Source organism: Gymnodraco acuticeps, unplaced genomic scaffold (assembly GCF_902827175.1).
Source record: "Gymnodraco acuticeps unplaced genomic scaffold, fGymAcu1.1, whole genome shotgun sequence".
NCBI classification, from domain to species: domain Eukaryota; kingdom Metazoa; phylum Chordata; class Actinopteri; order Perciformes; family Bathydraconidae; genus Gymnodraco; species Gymnodraco acuticeps.
Genome location: NW_022991091.1, coordinates 2,629,124 through 2,651,015, shown reverse-complemented (window position 1 = coordinate 2,651,015; position 21,892 = coordinate 2,629,124). Strand labels below are relative to the sequence as shown.

The 21,892-nt window shown below is 39.4% G+C and overlaps 1 protein-coding gene across 1 annotated transcript in view; it reads right to left on the bottom strand.

Annotated features, from left to right (window-relative positions):
- thsd7ba (thrombospondin, type I, domain containing 7Ba) overlaps positions 1 to 21,892 on the bottom strand; it is a 176,224-nt gene that overhangs the window by 122,388 nt on the left and 31,944 nt on the right. The window contains exons 3-5 of the mRNA XM_034236864.1: positions 7,507 to 8,338; positions 4,622 to 4,870; positions 3,586 to 3,755 (exon numbers count right to left, since the gene is read on the bottom strand). Coding sequence (XP_034092755.1) covers positions 3,586 to 3,755; positions 4,622 to 4,870; positions 7,507 to 8,338 — 1,251 coding nt within the window. The remainder of the gene's footprint in view (positions 1 to 3,585; positions 3,756 to 4,621; positions 4,871 to 7,506; positions 8,339 to 21,892) is intronic.

The following is a 21,892-nucleotide window of genomic DNA, read 5'->3' as shown; positions in this document are numbered from 1 at the left end:
ACCTTTCTACTACTAAAAATAACGAAATTCACTAAATGTCCACCGTGCATTTTGTCTTCTTACCAAAGTAATTGACATGGTGTTTGATCTCCTTTGTTAATATTAGATTCTTGCTTAACCACGTTGATAATAAAGTGAGTTGCACAGATTTGTCTGCTTTGTTCCGTAGATTGAAATGTCTTTTATTTGTCGATTGCATTACTGCAGTAGATAGACACTGAAGCAAATTGTTTCACACGTTATACCAGGAGCCTTCCATATTGCAGGTATGCAGCCACATCTGTTTGCATTAGCTAAAGCTGTGCCGGTCACGTCAAGATAAACATTGCAGTTGACGTATTGATCGTTGTCCCACAAATCCATTGGTCCAAAGAGCTGTCTTCATTGATATTCTATGTTCAGCTAACATATTCACTGTCCAAACTTTTCCCCATAATGACCGCCTCGCTGCACATTATCCCGCTTATTACACGGCCAGATACTAAACAAACTAAGGAATCGATATCATTCCAATATTAATTGAAATGATTTTATTGACTTAAAAATGATCGTATTTCTACCGCTAAGACAAAAAAACACTCTGTTCCACGGAGCACCAACGGCTGGAACTGCGACAACAACAACTTTATGGCACAACTCTGTTCACAGTTTTTGATCCACTAACAAGTCCTTAAACACTGCAGAGTATACAGTTAAATCGACCAAACTTCTTTCTGCAGATGTGAGCGTCCTTAACAACGGTCAATAAGTCCTTGACAGCGGTCTGTCTGTTCTGGATTAAGTAGAAGGTAAATGATAGAAATATAGAATAGAAAACATGAAGAAGCTACTGTAGTGATCTCTACAATAAAACAGTTTAGTGCAGGACGTCCAAAGATATTAACAGGAGGATGTGCAAAACAGACAAACTAATAAGGCTTTATTTAAACATTAAAGAATACTTTAAGGTCTTATTTTGAATAAGAACACAACTTTGGGGGTATCAAAAGATAAATATTAAGTCTGATAAAGTACTTAACATCTAATATATTGCATAGTTTATGTTGGCACTTGACAATCACCTTCCCTGAATTTGACTCAGGTGTAACTAAAGTCTGCTTTAAGGGTTGTTTATATTTCACATCATTAATCAGAATCTGCAAAGTAACTAAAATAAATGTAGTGGAGTAAAAATACCAGGTTAACCTCTGAATTGTAGTGGAGTAGAACAAAGTAGTACAGTACATGTGCTGCTGTAACAACAACATTTCCCAACTTGGGATCAATAAAGTATATCTTATCTTATCTTATCTTAAGCTGATCGATGGCTACTGCCATATTTGCAAAATGTGCCTCTGAAACTTGACAAGTGCATGTTTCAGGCTTATTAATTAACAACAGGAGGGGTCACAGACAGAAGACCAGCTATTAAATAAAGCTATTCTGACCTTAGCTGTCATGTGGATATATATTAATACTGCCCATTATGGACACAAGTAATTTTCACCCATTTATTAATTTTATGTTTTAAATTTGATAACACCGCTGTGTTTCGTATCCCCTAAACCTCCAGGGATGTACACAGTTTAATACTGGCAACTTCTAATTATGGGAAATACGAAAACGGCTTTTCAAATGTTGCGAAACACAAGTAGCCAGCATGGGTAGTTCTGGGGGGTGGGGCTGGAACCGTTCGAGTCCAGTTTTGGATAGTCTGCCGTGGTTTCATTCCATTTCAAAGAGCTGACACTCGGCGTAACCTTGGCGCATTGCCACTCCAACATCGAATCACAGAGCTTGAGGATTAATTACGGGGTTTGTCAAGCAAAGAGGATGTTGTAGTCCCAAACGATAGATGAGGATTATGGGTAGTGTAGTGTCTTAGGCCATCCCAAACTTCGAAAAAACTATTTGTTTCTCAGAATCGAAGGTTAAAAACACAAAAGCATTGTACACCAGGGGTGTAACGGTAGCCGTATTCGTCCCGTACCGTCACAGTTCAGACGTCACAGTTCGGCACATGCAGTCACACGGCGAATACGCCTTTTTTTTACGAGTGGGGCACTCAGGGCAGTATTACACTATATATAATCCAGGGGGCGGTATTGCGCCTAAAAGCCAGCCGCCCGTAAATAACAAATGAAGAACAAGAACAAAACACAACAAAACGAACACAATATATGAAGAAGAAAATTTAGTAGCCTAGCTATGGCGAGTTCACAGAACACACAGGAGCTAGAAGACCCACCTGCTTCTTTTAAATCAGGTGTGTGGTAACATTTCGGGTTCCCTGTGGACTACAACAATGATGGGGTGCGAGTTGTGGATCGGACTAGGACGGTGTGTCGGCGTTGTTCGACAGCGGTGCGGTATGCTAGTGGTAACACGTCAGACATGCTCAATCACATCCGAGTCAGTCTCAGTCCCCAGCGAGAGGGTTTTCTCGACGGCAGGTGACATAGCTACCGCCAACAGATCTGCCCTCACTACTGACAATGTAGACAAACTCATCTTTTTGAAGAAAAACTTGAAAATAGAGTAAAGCTTGAGTACCTTTATTTAGGCATAACGGCCTCACACACTCACAAGTTAATTACACATGTTAGACATTGCTCCTAAAGGTACAGATTTTATTTTCTTATTATTTATTTCAAGACATTCTTTTTAGTTGTACAGCTTATTTAACCTTTTTGTTTGACATCAGCCATTATAAATATTATGGCCATCTGTGTGTTACTGTTTGTGGTTTGTTTTTAACTGTGTAATACAGTTAATGATTCCAAATGTTAAGAGTTCCTTATTTTCATACCAAAACTTGCACTACTGTTAAAAATAAATAACAGCAAAAAAATTATGCATTTGGGACTTCTTTTTGCTTTTCCTTGTTGTACCGAACCCGTACCGAACCGTGACCCCCAAACCGAGGTATGAACCGAACCGTGACTTCTGTGAACCGTTACACCCCTATTGCACACAATTTAAACCAATCAATGTTGTGTAATTAACAAGGATAAACTGATGTTTTTTAGTGGATGAGTAATGCAGATATCACTGTGTAATCATTTGATAGTGAGGGGAATACTTCCGGTTTTATTATGAAAACTTAGAGACCGAGAATACTGTTTTCACCCCGTGAGCGTTGACGCCAACTTTACATGGACGCTGAATAGGGGAAAGACGTAGTATATACACGTTCTCCTGGCGGGACCTCAAATCATGTTCGTAATATCTATCAAACTATAGATCCTACACATCCACTGGACGTGGATTCTAAAAGTACAATATACACTTTTTGCTAGAAATCTGATCAAAAAGCATTTTAATGACCAAACTATCCTACAATTTAGGATTTTCCAGAGAGGGTTATTTGTGAATATACGACCCTCCGGAGCGTTTGCAATCAACGGGAGAATCAGCCCATATGCCGCAAATTGTTGTTTCTTACACGACCACTAGAGGTGCTACATTTTAAAACGTGACTATAGGTCGTAATAAGCTGCTGAACAATCGACCTTATTTGGTCGTTTTTTGGAGGAGGACAGGCTGGTTTAGACAGAATGTATTTATGGTTTAACTTTTGCATCACCAAGTGGCGTGAGATCTTACCCTCCTTCCTGTGATGTGGTGCTGAGTTGTCGGGGACCTGAACACAGTAGGTCTTCCTGGTCTGGATCCCACTTCCACACAGGATGGAGATGTTGGCCAGCCGCTGGTCCTGATGGCTCAGTAAGGGGAGGATTCGACAGTCGTCCCAGTCAGTGGCCCTCCACACATACCTGACGGAAAAACACGAGAAGATATCAGTGTCAGGAGTCACTGTTTGATAAGTCTTGTTTGTGTACTCTTATGAATACAGGCACAATCCAATCAGAAACAATGTATAATTGACTGATTAAAAAAAGAAAGTGTCAGCATATACAGAGTAGTGGCAGTTGTTTTCTGAAAATGTACAGAAAGAAAAAGATGAATTAGCGGGAGCAGTCTCCGGAAATAGTCTCTCACAGTATGTCAGCTTGAAGGAGGCATGATTACTTGGATTTCAGAACTTCTCAACAAATGTTTGGTTTCAACTAGGAAATATGCAGCGGTGCGGAAAAGCAATAATATTGGATGGGTCCACTATGACAACAGCCTGTAGTAATCTATCGAATGCTTAATTTCCGTAATGAGTTTTCCCTAATCATGTAAATCCTCTGCTCGCAGGCCCTCCATGTAGATTTAGCAAATAAAACAATCTACCGGCAGGGAAGAGAAAAAACTCTATTGATTTACTTTGTTTACTGCACGTAATATTAGCTTAAGCCTAACTCAAACTGTTATAGGACTGTCCTGTCACGTCCAGTGGGTTCGGAACTCCCAACAGGACATAACATTATTGTAAGTGGCACAACATAATTGAGCTAATCCCAAAAAAAAGTAATTCAACAGTGAAATCATGAATTATTGCAGCCTCTAGGCTTTCTTTCATAATCACTCAGGTGAAAAAAGCTCAGAGAAGCTAAATTAAAAGTCATTATTTGGTTTTTAGACTTTGACACTTAACGCATTAGCATCTGCATCAGGAGATTACCGGTGAACAAAGCTTTTGTTTCTGGGGATTGTGAGCTGAATTGAGATGATAACCACTGTCATGAATAACTACCTCGGGCAGTTTGGAAGCAAATCTCCTATGATGTTGCACGCTTCTTTTTCCTCAAGGGCAGGACAGCGCTCCCCCCCTCGGACGGGGATCTGCGTCATGATGCGTGACCGGAGGCGGTAACCAGGCGACAGGTCGGCGGAGCGGCAGGTCTTGGAGCAGGGACTCCACGATGACCAATCAGAAGTGTGACAGTCTTTGGGCATCACACAGGCCTGAAAGGTCAAGGGGGCATTGTCCCTGGTACAGAGGCTGAAGATTGAGAAAAAGTAAGAAAATGTTAAGATAAAATACCTCAATTAAAATCCTAGAATCACATAAAGAATACAACTTAACTAGGTAACACCTTCACAGTGTATGAGTAGAGTTGCTGTGCAGAGAGTGAGATAGCGGGAACGATGTTACATTTGTTAAATATACCTGTGAATACATTTTATGCAGTGAGAATCTAAGAAATCAAATAAAACATGCTGCTGACTACCTGTTAAGCACATGTCCTTTACAGCTTCCCCTTCCCTACATGACTATATTCAAAGCTGTTATACATGATATTTTGGGGAGGTCGAGACAAATCACATTGTTTGGTGGATGCAGTTTGAACCAGTGTAGCAGCATGGAGGTCGGATCGTCACCAACATAAATAAATAAGTGGTCCGAAAAAGGTTAATGACAAAATAAATACACATAGCCTTCCTCAGGCAGTGTGTTTGTACCGGGGACAGGAGACCCCCCCTTGATGAGAAACTCTAAGAAATGATCGGGGAATCCCTCCGGAGTGGAGTCATGACGACTGGATCTGAATTATTTGTTTGTATTTGGTGGTTTGTGTCCCAGCTGTCGATCAGCTGTGCGCAGCGTCTCCACTGCAGCCTGTGCATCTCAACCCCCCCCCGCAGCAACTCTATATCCACCAGTTAAAGGAAATACAACTAATGTGTTGTGTTATATCAGCTGTACAATTTACCACATATGGTGTTCTTAGTTTCCATACCTCCTCCTGTGTTGTACGAGCGACTTATCAAGTCTTGGCAAATGGCATAAAACACGATTAAACGTGATAGTATAAAACCATGCTCGTATCTACAACCTATAGAAATGCAAAACGGCGTCAGTTTAGACGTAATTCTGTCCTCCTGCTTACCCCATCATTTATGAGAAAACATTTCATAACATTAACACAACATATTCGAGGTGGTTTTAAATAACATATCCGTATTTATTTATTTCTCCAAGTTATGTTTTTATTTCCACATATTTCTCTCCATTCTTCCTTCTGCCAACGGTGTCGCAGTTTCTCGTCTCTCCCGTTTTTGTGCTTAGAGCGTACGCATGGGTTAGAGTTTGCGTGGAGGACCGCACGTTCTCCCGTCAAGTTAGTATTTTATAAATCGCAAACATTGTGTAGAAACTGGCGTACACCATTTTTTGAGCGTATATCCCTTTATAAATGAGGCCCCAGAGCATTAGTCAAGTCATTACAATTCCATTGTTTAATTTGAACAATTTAATTAGGTAGGTTATTAAGATGCGAGTACAATGCTCATTTAAGAATTTTACTTTCTAATTAGGCTGTAATTAGAAAAGCAGAATGAGGCAGAACTCAGGTGGGAAATCCATATTCAAAAGCCCCGATCGCACTTCTTAGCAAGTGCCATGCTAATCAGCCACCGAACTATAAATGGTCTCTTCACAATCAAGTCATAAAGCCAGGGAGCCTGCCTTGTTGGGGATATTAAGGGGCAAATATCAAACACATAACTAGACAGCCTATCTTAAGCCCTTTAAACAAAATTTACAACATCAAAACAACAATGATACTTCTTAAAACCCCTAAATCTGACACGGCTAAGCTTTTATTTAGCTGTACACAACTGCAATGCACTGTCCATGACTCTAAATATAAAATGTAATGCTCCCACAGTAACTTATGTTAAGTGGTTCTGATACCACAGCCTCCAAGAATGGAAGTTAACAATTGATTTCAGCAGTCAGTTAATAGTGTCACCTTGCACTAAGATAAGGGTCGAGTATGTAGTCAATATAATTTATATGTAATGATTTTCTATTTCCTTGATATAATGGATGCAGTGGTATGTTGTTTATTTCTGCATGTGTTTGAATGAGTGTGTTTTCGCTCTGAGCAGTAACATCCATTCTTATCAAATCTAAATACCATGGTTTGCTCAAACAGCAGGGACAGGAGGGGAGCAGCACTTGACATTTACCATAATAGTGACTCACCACCATGCTAATATGCTGCTGAAACACCAGCTCCCACATAATCCAGTTATAATTGAATAAATAACCACCATCAATACAAAACATTTAGTTTCACAGAATACTCCTCTGCACGAGGAAAAAATTACCCGCCGGGATCATGAAGGAGGATGGTCATTGATCATGTCCCTCTCGTGTTATTAAACAATATGAGTGTGAAAGAGCCGTAAAAGCAATCAACTCCATTAGGACTATTTCAAATTGCAGACGCCCACATAGAGTAGAAGAGCAGCCTCAACACATGGAAAAAGAGATTTATGTCGAGGTCTGTCCCCCAGATCTACAACAAACCAGTTTATTTAACACAGCGACACTGACGAAAACTGAAACATTGACTTTAACTAAATGTATTATGTCAACAAATTTCATCTAATTTACACCAAATATATTTGAATAAAACTTAATATTATTGCTTTCATCTACCCTAATACAGTTATGTGAAAAATGTTGACATAATACATTTAATTAAAGTCAATGTTTCAGTTTTCCAGTGTGCCCTTCTTTCGTCATAATCGTGGATTAATCTTAGACCAATAGAAATGTCAGTTTCACTATTTCTCATTCTCGCTGTATGAAAGGTGCAGCACATGGTAGCATGTGTAATGTCTTACCTCAGCATAGCGTTCTTGCCGTCGCTCCGTGTGCAGCGGACTTGTCGTGTCTGGTATCCCACCTCCAGCTCCCATGACATGGGGTTATCGTGGTGGTGGTGGTGGGCGTGGTGGTGGGAGGTCTGCATGTGCAATGTGACTGTGTTGTTCTCATTGGAGCTGAAGTCCACTGTGGTCCTGCCACTCAACAGGGCGTCCTTGTGATACGGAAGTCGGCACTCGCTCCAGGCCCCTACTTTAAGGCTGTACTGGTACTCCCCCTCCCCAGCAGGGCAGTCAACATAACCAGAACAAGTCCTGGTCTCTGTCAAATTGGGGCAGCTTTCCCCTCCGAACATTGGCGTGGCCAGAACATGTCGAGTCCGATGCTGCATGCCTGTGCCGCACGTTTTGCTGCAACTGGACCAGGACGTAAAGTCTGAAACTACACAGTCCTGGGGGCAGGGGATGAGGCACGCCTGCTCCACAGGTGGCTTCTGGGAAAAGAACTCACATATCCTCAAATTGACTGTGGTACGGTTTGAAGTGCGCACACAGTGGACTTTGCGCCTCTGGATGCCGTGCTGCGCCGTTACGCACTCAGCCATCCTCAGCTTGAGCTCGTTGGAGAAGAAAGGGACGAGAACACAGCCCCCCCAGTCTGACACCTCCCACTCAAACAGGTTCTGGTGCCAGTCGCAGACCTTAAAGCAGTGACGCTGGCTTTCTGGCTTGTCCATGTGCTGGCAGTGGGTATGGTGGGTGGTCCAGCCCTCCGTGTGAACACACCATATTGTCCTTGACTGAACCCCACCAGAACCACACTGCTCCCCGATACACTGACCCCACTGGCCTGCAAACCAAGAAAAGAAACACATGGAGAGGGCATTTTCATTCAAATCTGAGGATATAGAAAAAAATAGGATGATTTAAATAGCAGCAATCTGGTAGCTTGCAATCAAGCACAATTCAAGGCCATTCACTTAACCTCCGTGATTGCTTTATTCATGAACTGAGGAAGAAAGGAACAAAAGTGAAAAATAAAGTAATCAAACCAGCAGCGGACGTCAATATAACATTTACATAAAATATGAGGTTAGTTTCTCGTCAAAAAGGACTTGATTTACTTATGTAAGGGAAACTTCTGCAGCAATGGAGAGTCAGGACTCATAGAGACACGAGGAGAGTTGGAGCTTTGATGTCAAACAATGATAGTTTATTACAAGTCAACGGCCGGATAATTCATATCACAAGTCACAGCAGCAAAAGGTTCTGACTGCACGGGTGGGTTGTCATGTCAATTCTGCTCAGCCTATCTCTCGATAGACCTTTTATCTAGTTTACAGAGAGTTAATGAGCATATTGGGGGAGGCGTAAACATCTGTGGAGCTACAGGAGATGTCTCTTAGAAAGCCAGTGTTCCCACAGTCGTAAACTCCCCTATCAGGCCATAAAACTTGACACTAAGTGCTGGAGCACATTCCTTAAAGCTGGCGTCACAAACAGGATTGGTTATTAACGTCAACAGGCAATAAGGTTAAATATCTTAGGAGTAAGGAAGAATTATTCTCTAACAGTCCTCTGTTATCATCTTTGATAACCTGAAAACATTAGTCTAATAATAATTTGGTCAATACTTAAATCAATAGGCGTCTTCAGATTTGAGTGTGGTCTCACCGTACTGTACATCAATTACATCACAAAGTAGAATAAGATTGAAACATTCAATCACAATGATTGCTCAGCCAATCATAATAAAAATCATCTCTCATCAATGTTTGGATTTGGAACCCAAACAGATCAATGGCTTGTGTACTTAAAGATACAAAGACAAGTTTAAGTTTGCTCAGGTAGTATTGAAAGATATGTTCTGCTCACAGTACACAGAGGATTTGGGTTTTCTTTATATGCATTGCTTTGATTTAAGAATACACTCAAACGATTAATATTATGAAATTGGGCAGTAAAGAAGAACAAACTTCCCTAATTGAGCCCTTTTCAGTGTTAAGAGGATAAAGGGAAATCCTATTTTAATGGTGATAGCTTTAGGTACATTCAATAACATCACAGTTGGAAAGGTCAACCAGCAAACATGCCTAATTTTGGGTCATTCCAGAATTGGAGGACATTTCATGTCCCCCATATAAAAAATCTAATAATCCATGCCCAAAATGCTAAAGCATGCACTTGTTGTGTTAAACATACTTGTCTTGAGACAAAATGTATATCAAGTTGTAGAAAAAGTGGTTTCAAAATATTATTTAAATGATCAAATAGCTCTCGAACATCCCCTAAAATGGCATTTTTCTCTTGTCCCCGCTTCTTGGTGACCAACTTGCATGTCAAATATAACATTTAAAATAGGGATTTTATTTACTTTTTTTGGTATTATTCTATTGATATATGTCTCTTGTAATGGCAAAATCAATTTGTTAAATCATAAACATATTTTAAATAACAGTAATTTTGCACAGAAGGTGTGTCCCTCAACATGCGTTCAACCCTGTTACCCAAACCTTTTTAGATTGGCACAGGAAGTGAACAAACTGTAAATCAGATGACACAGTGGAAGTGACATCAGCAAGCCATGTGCTAGTGCCATGGGTAGACCAAAACTAAGTCCTCTTTTATTTTTCATATTTTTACAATCTTTTCAGTCTTAAAAGAGTGTGGCACTCTAACCCACTCAACACTGTTACTGATATTATCAGAATAAAGCATATTCATTTCAAAGTTATCTTTCTTGCATTAGATATCCAAGTGTGTCCTTGCCTTGAAAGTAGCATTACATGCTACATCTAGCAATACTTCCTGAGGTTAAAACTCAAATTAGCATTGATTGTCAACCCTGTTACTATAATTAGAGTAACAGGGGTAATTCTTCATTGGAAAATATACATTTGATGCCTAGCTGGGCAAATCACTTTTTTTGATGATTTATAATCTGTTTTTCCTAAATACATAAAAAAAATGTTTTAAATAAAAGGTTCATTTTTCAAAAATGTTGGAGTCTAAATTGTCCTCCAATTCTGGAATGACCCAATTACATGTCATATCTCAGGCAGAAGTTGATCCAGTTGATAAACCTGAGAATAGCGTGTTCCTTATAAATAAAATGTGTTCTAAAACATAACTCTTATTTCTGTTCTCAGTACATCTGATATAACAGACTCTGAAACAGAGATATTGTGGACACAAACTAACTGTGTGAACATTATGATCAGTCATTCTGACATTCAAAGCTTGGGGTGTTGTTAGGCAACTATAAACTAAGCAGCAAAGTCAAGCTATGCTCACAAAAAAGGTGTAAAATCCTGTTCTACTCCTCAGGAAAGTGTTCAGTCAAATAAATGTCAGACACTAGGAAGTTATGAAAGAGAGAGACAACTTCATTCTCAGTTATACACCCTTGTATCGGAGTGATGATGTGGTTGATTTTGGCACTGTGAAAGAGAACTGCTCTTGCAGTCAATACTAGGTAACATCAAAGTGTTTGTGACAAAAGCACAGTGATTTTCCACCTCTGACAAATAGCACAAACTAAAAGTACTCTGTGTGGTCAGAGAGAGAACAAAATAGCTGATTCCTCCCACTGTGAAGAGACTTTGTCAGCGTCAAAATGTAGCTTTAAATGTAATATTTATATGGATTCCAGTCTGACCACAGCCTCTATATTTTTGGAGAGTGGTCCTACAAACAAAGGAAAAAAGTCTACAAATGATAAGGGTGCAATACTAAAAGATTTTGGATATAACTTTCACCAACAAAGAAAAGAAAGCTTTGTATTCATATGGAGGTGCGGATATGGATACTGACAAATATAGAACAATTCTTTTAATCTTTGATGTTAAACACATTTTCTTACACATATAGCATATTACACTTCCATCAATTGTATAATATACAATGCATCTGATGTTCAGTCTGATGAAAATAATTGTCAGTCATGTTTAAATGATATGTTTGCAACCTACTGCACCGTCTCTTTTGTTGCTGTAATTACTTGAGGAAGTGGATTTTGCGCGTAGCACCTGTTGAATATGAATGCTTATTTTGTTGAAGGCTTTGAATCAAGCTCTGACTTTCTAATTTCATAACGTTTTCTAATATTAAAAAGAACATGCGTGACATAGCGATCCCTGCTGTGTTCACATCTGCAGAATGTGTAGGTTCAATTGAAAAGGCTAATTAAATAGCAATTTCATTAAAAAAAAAAAGCTAGATTAATGTGTGATTTATTAAACCCAATAACAATGTGTGACATGCTAATTTAGTTTTTGACCTTTTGTGTTCATTTTTTTAACAAGGAGTGATGAATCAGAAAAACAAATGAATTAAGTCAATTTGCCGATATGATGTTTTGTATCTATGCCAGTCATTTTGCCGCATGCTATGAAAGGGATCATTTCATTCATTCCCTCTAATTGGAATGAAATTGATGTAATAATGAGATCCTACTGCTTCCCTAAATTGCTTTTGAATGACAACTCGCTGAAACAGTTTTTTTTTTTTTTGCACAAGTGAAATCTGTTGTTAACACTCTGTTCCCACGACAACACACTTCGAAGCAGTTGCATTTTGCTTAAGGGAGCAATATATCAAACTGCTGAATTGTTTCATAGTTCATCAGAGCACATCATTGAGTTTATTCGTCTTGGCTTTGCGATGTTAATGGGGCTCACGGTGTAACTAACATCATTACGCTCATATGAGCTTTTCGTCCAACACGACTCAGGGGACGAGAAATCTAAAATCGTTAATACTTTTATTAACATAGATGTTTTGCACATTGGAACATTTTGTTATGTTTGTCCTTTGGCTTGATTTGAGACATTAGGTAAGATATGCACATAAACATGAAGATGTGCAGTAATGAGAACACGGCCATTATTGACACAGTGGGAAACACATTGAGTGTGTTCAACCACATGCAGTCATTGTGTTCGGTAGACACTGATAAATAGTTCCATAGCAAATACTAGCATCCTTTTGTCTTAAAGGTCACCTATTGTGCAAAATCTGCTTTTTCATGTTTTTTATACATAAATATGTATAAGTATGTTAAGAGATTCGGCAACAATCAGATGTACCCACTTTGTGACATCACAACTGCTTTTAGTGTTGGGCAACCATTAGCCACTAAAAGGTAATCCTGTTATCACCAGAATCTCCTCCTAGAGCACTATTGGGTTTCTTTTAACCAAATACTTTGCAGATGTATTATGGTTTGCCTTTTAAAGGTACAACAAACACATAGTTCAGAGAAAGCCTCATAACAAGTTCTAGGAGACGCACTGGAATGCAGCAGCCATTACAAACACAGCAGACTGATAAATAATGAGCAAGACCTGTGGCATCATGGGAAGGGAGCTCTATTAAAATACTGCAACACGTCATTCCATGTCACCTGCTCCACAGAAGAAAGGGGCATTATTGTACCTCTACTCCTGTGAGGCATAGGATCTTAATTCACAGGTAAATAAAAAGCTCACAACTAACTGACAGCAGAGGGACAATGACTACAATTTGAGTGGCTAAGACTCTGAGGTAACGTTAAACAACACTTCTATTTTATAATCGTCATGAGTTGGGTTACCCTGTAGTTAATGTCTGCCATTTGTTATGCTTTACACTACACATTGCACATTCAAGAGATCACATTTGAAATACTTAAGGTTTAAAATGTGTTTGGTTACATCAGCCTTTCTTAACAATTAACATTCCATTTGTGGAGATATAATAAAAAGGAAGAACATGAAAAGTAACTACACACAGTATGAGGCCAAACAAAAATAGATAATAGATAGTGAGTCAACCACAGCCGCAAATCTTGGGTATTGAACTTGTAAAATGACCATAGCCCATTCAACTTGTTCCATGTTCATGAATTGAAGTGGAGCTTTACCATAAATGTGCACTTGTGAATAAGAAATACATGAGTATGTGCAAATGGCTACCCTGCCTTTTTCTTTTATACATGCCTGTTAATATTATGTCTTACTTTTGAATACATCTTTACAGAGCAGCAAGTTGCATTAATCTGAATGAACATGCCTCAGTTGTAATTGATAGTTTGAGCTATGATGTGTGGACTCAGGCTATTTGTTTACAACCTCAAAGACACTTGAAACGCTTTGAACGGTAGAGACATGTTGTTTCTGTCAGAAGAGGCTACACAAGATCACTTGAAGCTAAGAAGACATCATGATAGATCATATTTTAATTGGGCACTAGAACACTAGACACTAGAACTCACTAGGTATTCATTTCAAAAAGGGGCATTTGTGTCCCTTATTCCCACATTCCTCCGCACTGTGTGAAAAGACATCCTCAATTGAGTCAAAGCTCACAAAAGCAAACAAATCTTATATGGGTTACACCCAAACATGGACATGAAAGCGCTGCACAATGTGAAGATATGAGGAGCAATTCACAGCTGAGCTTAAAGACCTTTGGTGTCAACTACAAGCTGAGTGTACTGCCCTTGGGGTGTATGATGGCACTCTTCATGATAACCACTCTTTCATCAGCATGACCACCTTTGCTCGGTGTTGCTGTTTTCATGCTGTTCCAGGATATGTGTCCCTGATTTATAGAGGTGTGATTGGGAGTGATTTGGCTGCCAGGGGAGCTGGCAACACACGCGCTAGTTCATCTCCTAAGCTCTGAATAATCACTCCCTCAATCTGTCAGCATCAGCATCTGTCAGCCCCTCAGGAGGAACCAGTCACCCACCGCTCCTTCATTCCTGACGCAATTAAGACGTCGTGCCTACCCCCTCGAGAGGGCTCCGGTATCCCCGGGGGGGCCCTGCTATATTTACTATTTCATTTGCATCCAGGATGTAAGAGGAAACCCTAATTGCCAAGAGGCTGAGCAGACTTCTTTATAACACAGGAAAAGAGAAGAATTAAAGTTAGCCGGTGTAGCGTGACAGAAATGTCTTCTCTCTTTCAGCAGTTGGAACCTTAAGTTGGACAAATGATGGCAAAGCTGTACGACAATAACACAACAAAAGCAATCTCCATCGTGCCCCGAAACCAGACAGACGGAGACAAAGCAAACAGCGACGGAGTAAAGTGTCTCTTAAACAGAAGCTAAATCTGTTGCTTCTCTGGTTGCTTTAGTTACATTTGGTAGAAACATCAGGTCAGTAAAGTCCTGAAGCATTTCTGGCTGCTGAACTTTTAAACTTCATGCCGCCATTTTGGGGCAACTAATGTGCGATTTCTGATTGTGCACCAGAACAGCCAAAGACGCTCCCGTAAGCCACGCTTGGGCTTCAATGTATTGATCATATTGATCTACTGCACTGTCCTGAGCACTGTTTGGCTTGTATGAAAAACACCATTTACCATAGTTCTGACGACACCTCTCTGATAACAATGCTCAATACTGAAACTTGAACAGAACAGCACCACACTTTTGATTACATGTTCATCATTTTCTGATTTGCTGACATAGAGAGCACAGTATGTTTTTTCTCTACGCCGCAGTTCTTCCACAATTTCTCTCACACACCTGCTCAGTTTACTCACCATCCATCTTCAACTTCCCTTCCCTTAAGTTTGACTGTTTGGTTACGTGCGTCCTTTGTCAAAAAAACGTTTTAATTAAATGATACCTATGCCTTTGCGCCTCATTATGCACGGAGCCGTCCCTCATGCCACACTTCCATCAGTTGTAATTTATGAGCGGCGAGGTGCATTCTCAATTACAAGCTGCATATATGCAGAAATTCATCAGATTATCAACAGGCAGTCAATCCATCTCCACAACGCTGAATTAGCTCCTTATAGCCAAGTGTTTATGGGACAGGAAATGTGAGAAAGGAAGTTCAAAATCATCGCAGGGACAGGGACAATTCACAAACAAATTAAGTGACAAAAAACTCATCACCTGCAGCCAAATATAAAGTTATGGGGAAAGAAATGTGCCACTGGGAGAGTTTTGACCTTCCTGCTTGAATATAAATCGTATATTTCCATAAAGATGCTCAATAAGTGAATGCATTATGGTATTTGTGTTTTGCCTTGACAATGGGATGCTTATTGCAGCTTGCATTATCCAGAGGAAACGCATCGAATGCAGATTCAATATCCCACATTAATGAATTTGGTACCTCGGGGCTGCAATACCATACACGTGGCCCCAAAGCGATTCTGTTATAACTCAACATTCAGCCCTACAGCATCAGTGCTAGACCTACTTGAATGCCTAATCACTAACTGATGGCCACAGTTTAAATACAAAAGGACGATAACACATGTAGTGCCCATTAAATGATGTAATGACCACTCAGTAACTAACCAAATACAGGCTGAAATGCAATCCCCTCTTCAGCCAAACAACATTATTTTAAAATTGCCTAAGTGCACCAACGACCATCGTTCCCTTACAAAAAAATATTGATTAGTGGTGCCCGAGATATCATGTGTGATAAATATACCCACAGACTGATCCAGAGTCTTCTGGCTGATTTCAGTGGTGGGAGCCAGTTTCACACTCCATGAAAGAATGATGCAGGATCTACAAGCTCCTCTGGCTCTGATTTATCTCAAATCCATAACGCAGTAAATCATGAAGAGGATCATTTTAATGCCAGCATGAAGACTTGTAAGTGAATAATCAATCATCTTTAGTAAGTATTAGCATGATTCCTTCAGAGAGTTATCACTGTGTGGGGTAAGCACTGTATTGAAATGGCACAGCAGTCAGATCACATAGCAAGGTGGAGAAATTCACAAGCTTCTTTTGATGTATTCACTTCCTGTTTGGTGGAGTTAATTCCCCCTTTCTGCTCTGGCTTAAACAAGCGACGCATGCTACGACCGGCTGCATGATTATGCCAATGGAAACTGTCATTTTGAATAATACTGTAGTATGTTATACATGATGGTTCCTTTCGCACACTGACAGGCGCTGTGCACAAACACACTGATGCTGGAATACAAAACATCCGAGACTACTGTGGAGAACTTTTTAAGATTCAAACATCACAACATTGATTGATTACTGTGTTCCAGGATCAGCAAATCTACAGACCCTAAACATCACAATACAATATGATGGATCCATAGAGGTAGAAAGTGTCATTTGAGTGAGGAGTATTGACATACAGAGTTGATGTATGACTCAAAGGAAGATCCAGGATACGTTTAAGCTAATTAAGTACTTTGTGTGTGCCAAAGAAAGCTGACATTGCATTAATATAAATTACAAACAATACTAGGAGAACACATAATTTACTTATATATACACAGGCACACATTTGCAATATTTTCTATGTAGATTGTTATGTAAATTAAAGTGCATATACTTACATTTAGAGGCACAACAGCACACTTTTACCTGAAGGGAACCCTTGGAACCTTGAAAAGCTTAATATGTATATATGACTGCATATGCATAGATGAAGAATAATTGTTCATTTCTTATTTTTCCTTCCACCTGATCCTTTTTCCGGATCATTGCTTGAGTCACATTTGTCTTTGTTTCTGCTCTGTATATGCTAACCTGCCCACAGCAGTGTGCTGTCAGAAAGTGTTAAATCTGTTATGCGGAAAACACACGCTCCTTTCTGTAAAAAGCTGGGTAGGTAACATTGGAGAAGCCAACAAGAGTAAGCTAGATTTATTAATAATTAAAGAGAAGTTCAACAAATACACAAAAACAATGTTTCTAAAAGACATTACCCACACTTGCTTTAAGTCACGATGGATCATGCACAGTTGGGTGGAGGAATATTTTAAGATAGCTGGCACAAACATTATTTTCCTGGGAAGTTTTTGTAGGGAATTATTAACATTTGAAAAGTATTGTAATTTTTTGGAAGATTTGCCTGTTGGTTCCGCAACTATAATGACACTTTATTTTCAAATGTAATTACTGATATGAGCAAAACACAGCTTCACTTCCCCATCAGACTCAGTGGTTATTCATTAACTTCATTGTTATCAAACCAAAGATGTCATTTTCAAATGTGTAAAAACTGTTTCAGTTTGACGATTGGTAATGTCAGCACAGCAGGGTATGAGTTTGTTATAGTCAAGTTCGGCAATACATCTAATTCCAGTGATATTTTCTTTTTTAACATCTGGATAACAGGGTGTCCCTTTTTCTCTGAATAAAATCAATCTTTGGCTGTTCCATTATCTGGCCTTTGGAGACCTGGTAGTTCATCTACAAGGCAGATAGTGCATTTCCTCTAAGATCTCGTTTATACTCATTGATCCAACTTTGATTTTAGGTTGCCTCTGGGGTTTTCTCTGACAAATCAATGTGTTTACACGTATAAATGCCTCAGCACTTCAGTACATATCACTTTAAGACATATAAACTACAGCGGGGACTGGCAGAGGTGAGCTATGCCTCTGTGGTGATCAGAATCTTTTTTCCATGTAATTGCTTGTCTCATGTGGTCTCCTCAGGTCCCTGCACCAGCATGTGTAGAGGTGACACCTAATTGGATAGGATGTCATTCACTCCTCTGTCTCTTTGTCTTCCACTGACCTGGGATTTCTCTCCCGTAAGCACAGGAGCAGAACTAATGGGCATATCTAGGTAGCAACCCGAGGAAAGACCCTGGTGTTTTGATAATGCAGGTGAAAGGGGCCTTGGGATAAAGGACAGTGATAAAGTGACAATTGTATCTCTGGCAATGCAGAAAAATCTGCTTTTTATTCTAAAAAAATCTGTTTAATGTTACTGTGCATTTCTCTGAAATGTTGTCAGGCTTTTGACCCCAATAATATATTAAGGCAAGGCAAGTATATTTATATAGCCCCTTTCAACACAAGGCAATTCAAAGTGCTTTACAAAAATGAAAGACATTAAGAAAATGGCATTTAAAAACAGTCATTAAAAAGCAAAGATAATAAAATAAACATTAAAAGAAAAAATACATTAATAATCTATTTATTTACAGAAAAGGACAATTTGACATGAAATAGACTTGAAGGGGAAAAAAGAGACCTCTTTTAGCTGATTTGGAAATAACTGCAGGGTAAGTAAGGGAATTAAAGGGACTGACAAAGCCATGAAGTAAGGAATACTGCTCATACGTGTTTGAGGAGACTTGGCAAAGCCTTCATGTTTGAACATGCTGATATTTCATTTGAGCACTGATTGCTGACACACCACAGAGCCTTTCTTTGAGCAGTGATTCCTGAAGTGCTACTCTATTTCTGCTCAAGTGTGAGGTGAGAGCACTTCATGATGAGGCAGGTGAGTTTCATGAATTGTACCAGGACAATGTAAACAATTAAGAGCTTGTAAATAAACAACGAAAACGGTCCTTAAAAGATACTTCATGTTGTATCTATAACATTGTTGTGTTTAGACAGCCAAAACTACTGGATTTAGGGCATGGAAAGCAATTAAACCAAATCAATGTGTTGAAGCTGCACTAATCGATATTTTTATATAAACGATGGAGCTTCAAATTAATGCTAACATGTCTGCTGGATGTTTAAATACAGATTTGTTTGCTAGGACATTCAACAACTATATAAAGGTAAAATATGTCAAATCACATGTTACAGGTTGTTTTTCTGTGGCAAAGAAATCAATGAATAGTGCTTTAAGGAAAGATTGGCAATATAATTAAGGAAAGGGATATTTACTGTTATACGAGACAGGACTCAAGCCTGGGGCTGTCAGAGTCAAAGACTTTTCATCATGACCTCCAAACCCTCATTCTTCACTTTCTCACCATATCCTGCAAGTCGGTACTTTTGGATAGTGGATAGCCTCACTACTGCACACTTCTCCAAAATGATATTTCAAAGCGTCTGGACAGCAGTAAACCGTACATTAAATTATAAATAAGTAAGTCTATTTGTTCAACACTGTTTACACATTCTTAGCATCTAACACTTGCTGAAAACCTTGCAAAATGTCTGTAAGATGGGATTCACAAAAGGAGACATCAGGATCCAATGTATTAACACGTTAGTATTGATCTTCCCAAACTAACAAACAATCTGCCTGTCAATGTAAATGGCAGGTCATGAATACACTGCTGTTTTTTAAAGCGTCTTTGTCTGCAGGGCATTCACGTTCCACAGTCAGTCCATGGTGCACACTTAAATCAGAGCAATTTGGTTTTCCCTTTAATCAACCACAAACTGCCCTGCAGGTGAGTTGAGGACAAATTCAATGTGGACTTCGACCAAAGAGAGTCTCTCTGGCAGAAGAAGCGATTACGCGAGTCAGGCAGCCTGCAGTGTGTAACCTGCAGTGGCTAAATACTTCATCTATCCTCCATCTGTCATCTGTGTTCCCTTTGTCCCTCAGTTATTAATCCGATGCTACCTTGTTTTATAGTTATCCATGGGAGGTCAAATGAAAAATGACTGGATAATGTACAACTGCGAGCGTCCCTATCAATTCTAATTTAACTGACAGCAAATAACATATAGCATAAAAGACACCATTATTGTGAAGTCTTTTTTTCTTTCTTGATGCCAGAGACAACAAAAGCTCAGTGTTTGGCGACAATAAACCTACTTTTTTCTCCTATTTTGTACCTTGGTTCATTGTCCATCCATCCATCTTCTCCCGCTTATCCGTGGTTGGTTCATTGTGAAATAAAAAAATCGCTCAATAAACTCTATAAGGCAACTGTATGCATTGATAACAACATGATCACCTCAGCCAAAAACACAAAAGTCTCTGGTCTGTCTTTATCAGGGATCCAAACAAAGCCATCAGCTGCTGTTCAGCCGCAGTAGTTGTTATCACGGAGTCCATTAGAGATGTGCAGGCACCTCCGACTGCATTCCTCTGGGAGGCTTATAAGAAAGGACAGGAAACTAATGAATGGTTTAGAAGTTCTGATAGTTAGAGGTTCACCTTTTATCCATCTCCCTTCAATAACACAGAGGATACTGTGGCTGTGGTGTGCAAATAAGACAAAGTCAAATACATTGTGGAAATGTTTGAATGGCACCAACCATTTGATTATTTCTGGCTGTTCTGCTGGCCCTTTCAGTCGTTCATTTGTAATGAGATATTGAGTTTAAAATATTTGTATTGCAGTTGGTGAGATATCTTTATTGACTTACTAACCATTGACCTTAACATTGATATCAATTACACAAGGCCATATGCAGAAAGCAACACTTCAGTAATACATCGGCAGAATCTTCAACCTTACATCAGTGTGAATGCTTTCGGTAAGCTGCAACATTAAAACATCTATTCACTATAACGCAAAAAAAACAGACCAAAAATACACTTGAAATGTAAAAATATATTCCAAGTGCAGCAGTTGCACAGCCTGTATAAATGGCAGACCTTTAAAAATAGACGCGTATATGTTTGGTAATGTAACCGTAGCAATCAGAATCTGTCCTTTAACTGTCACACTGTGATGCAATGTGTACTGAGATCTTGTTGAGTCAGAGAGCCTGGCACTGTCTTCCTCATTCTTGAATACACGCACAGTGAGAAAGGCTGTTATGTAATGGTGGGCACACATCAGGGAGAGGCGTGGGTGTGATGCATGGATTTTAAACGACATTAAGCCTGCTGCAGCCCGACCCGAGAAGCAGCTGTGTGGCTTGGATTTTGTGGCTCATAACTCAAGGCAGAAATTGAGGCCAGACATTCACAGCTCTGAGCATGAATTGAAAATGCCCTACTATGCACTGTGCTACCAGATTATTCTGTTATGAAATGCAATACAATAGCCCTGCAGTAAACCCAATGTATATGAAGTGTTATATGTTCAGTTTTTGTTGAAATTGTGTCAGTTAAGTTTCCATTTTAGAGACATTTTGGAGGCTATAGTTGGTGTTGAATTGTATTGTTTTGTTATATTGTTTACAGTCTCACACAGCAAAATGACTATTAGTTACATAAAGATGTGTCTTTTTAGTGTGACCTTACACATCCTGCAGAGGAATATCTGTCAGATACGAACACTCTTTGGGCTCATTTTTGTGTAACTGAAGTAAAGTCACATAATCCACATCTTGAAGTATCCAATCTCAGCTGTGTGAACATAAATCTGGCTAAAGCTACAATACTGACAGCAACGACATTCACTTTATTTCATGTTTCACTGTGAAGGAACAGGAAGGATAAGTCAATGTGCTGAGACTCAGCACAAGGCTCTGCTTTAACGCTGTTCGCATGGTGAGTACCACACAATAGAAGAATGCCATTGGAGCCTTTCACTCCCTATGGGATGTCCAATATCCATCTACTGATGCCCAAACTATGCAGGCGGAAGGGAAAAATAAGAAATGAACAATTATTCTTCTTCTATGCATATGCAGTCATTTATACACATATTAAGCTTTTCGAGGTACCAGTGAGCCACGGTTTTACTTCAGGTAAAAGTGTGCTGTTGTTCCCCAAAATGTAAGCATATGTGCTTTGTATTACATAAAAATATAGA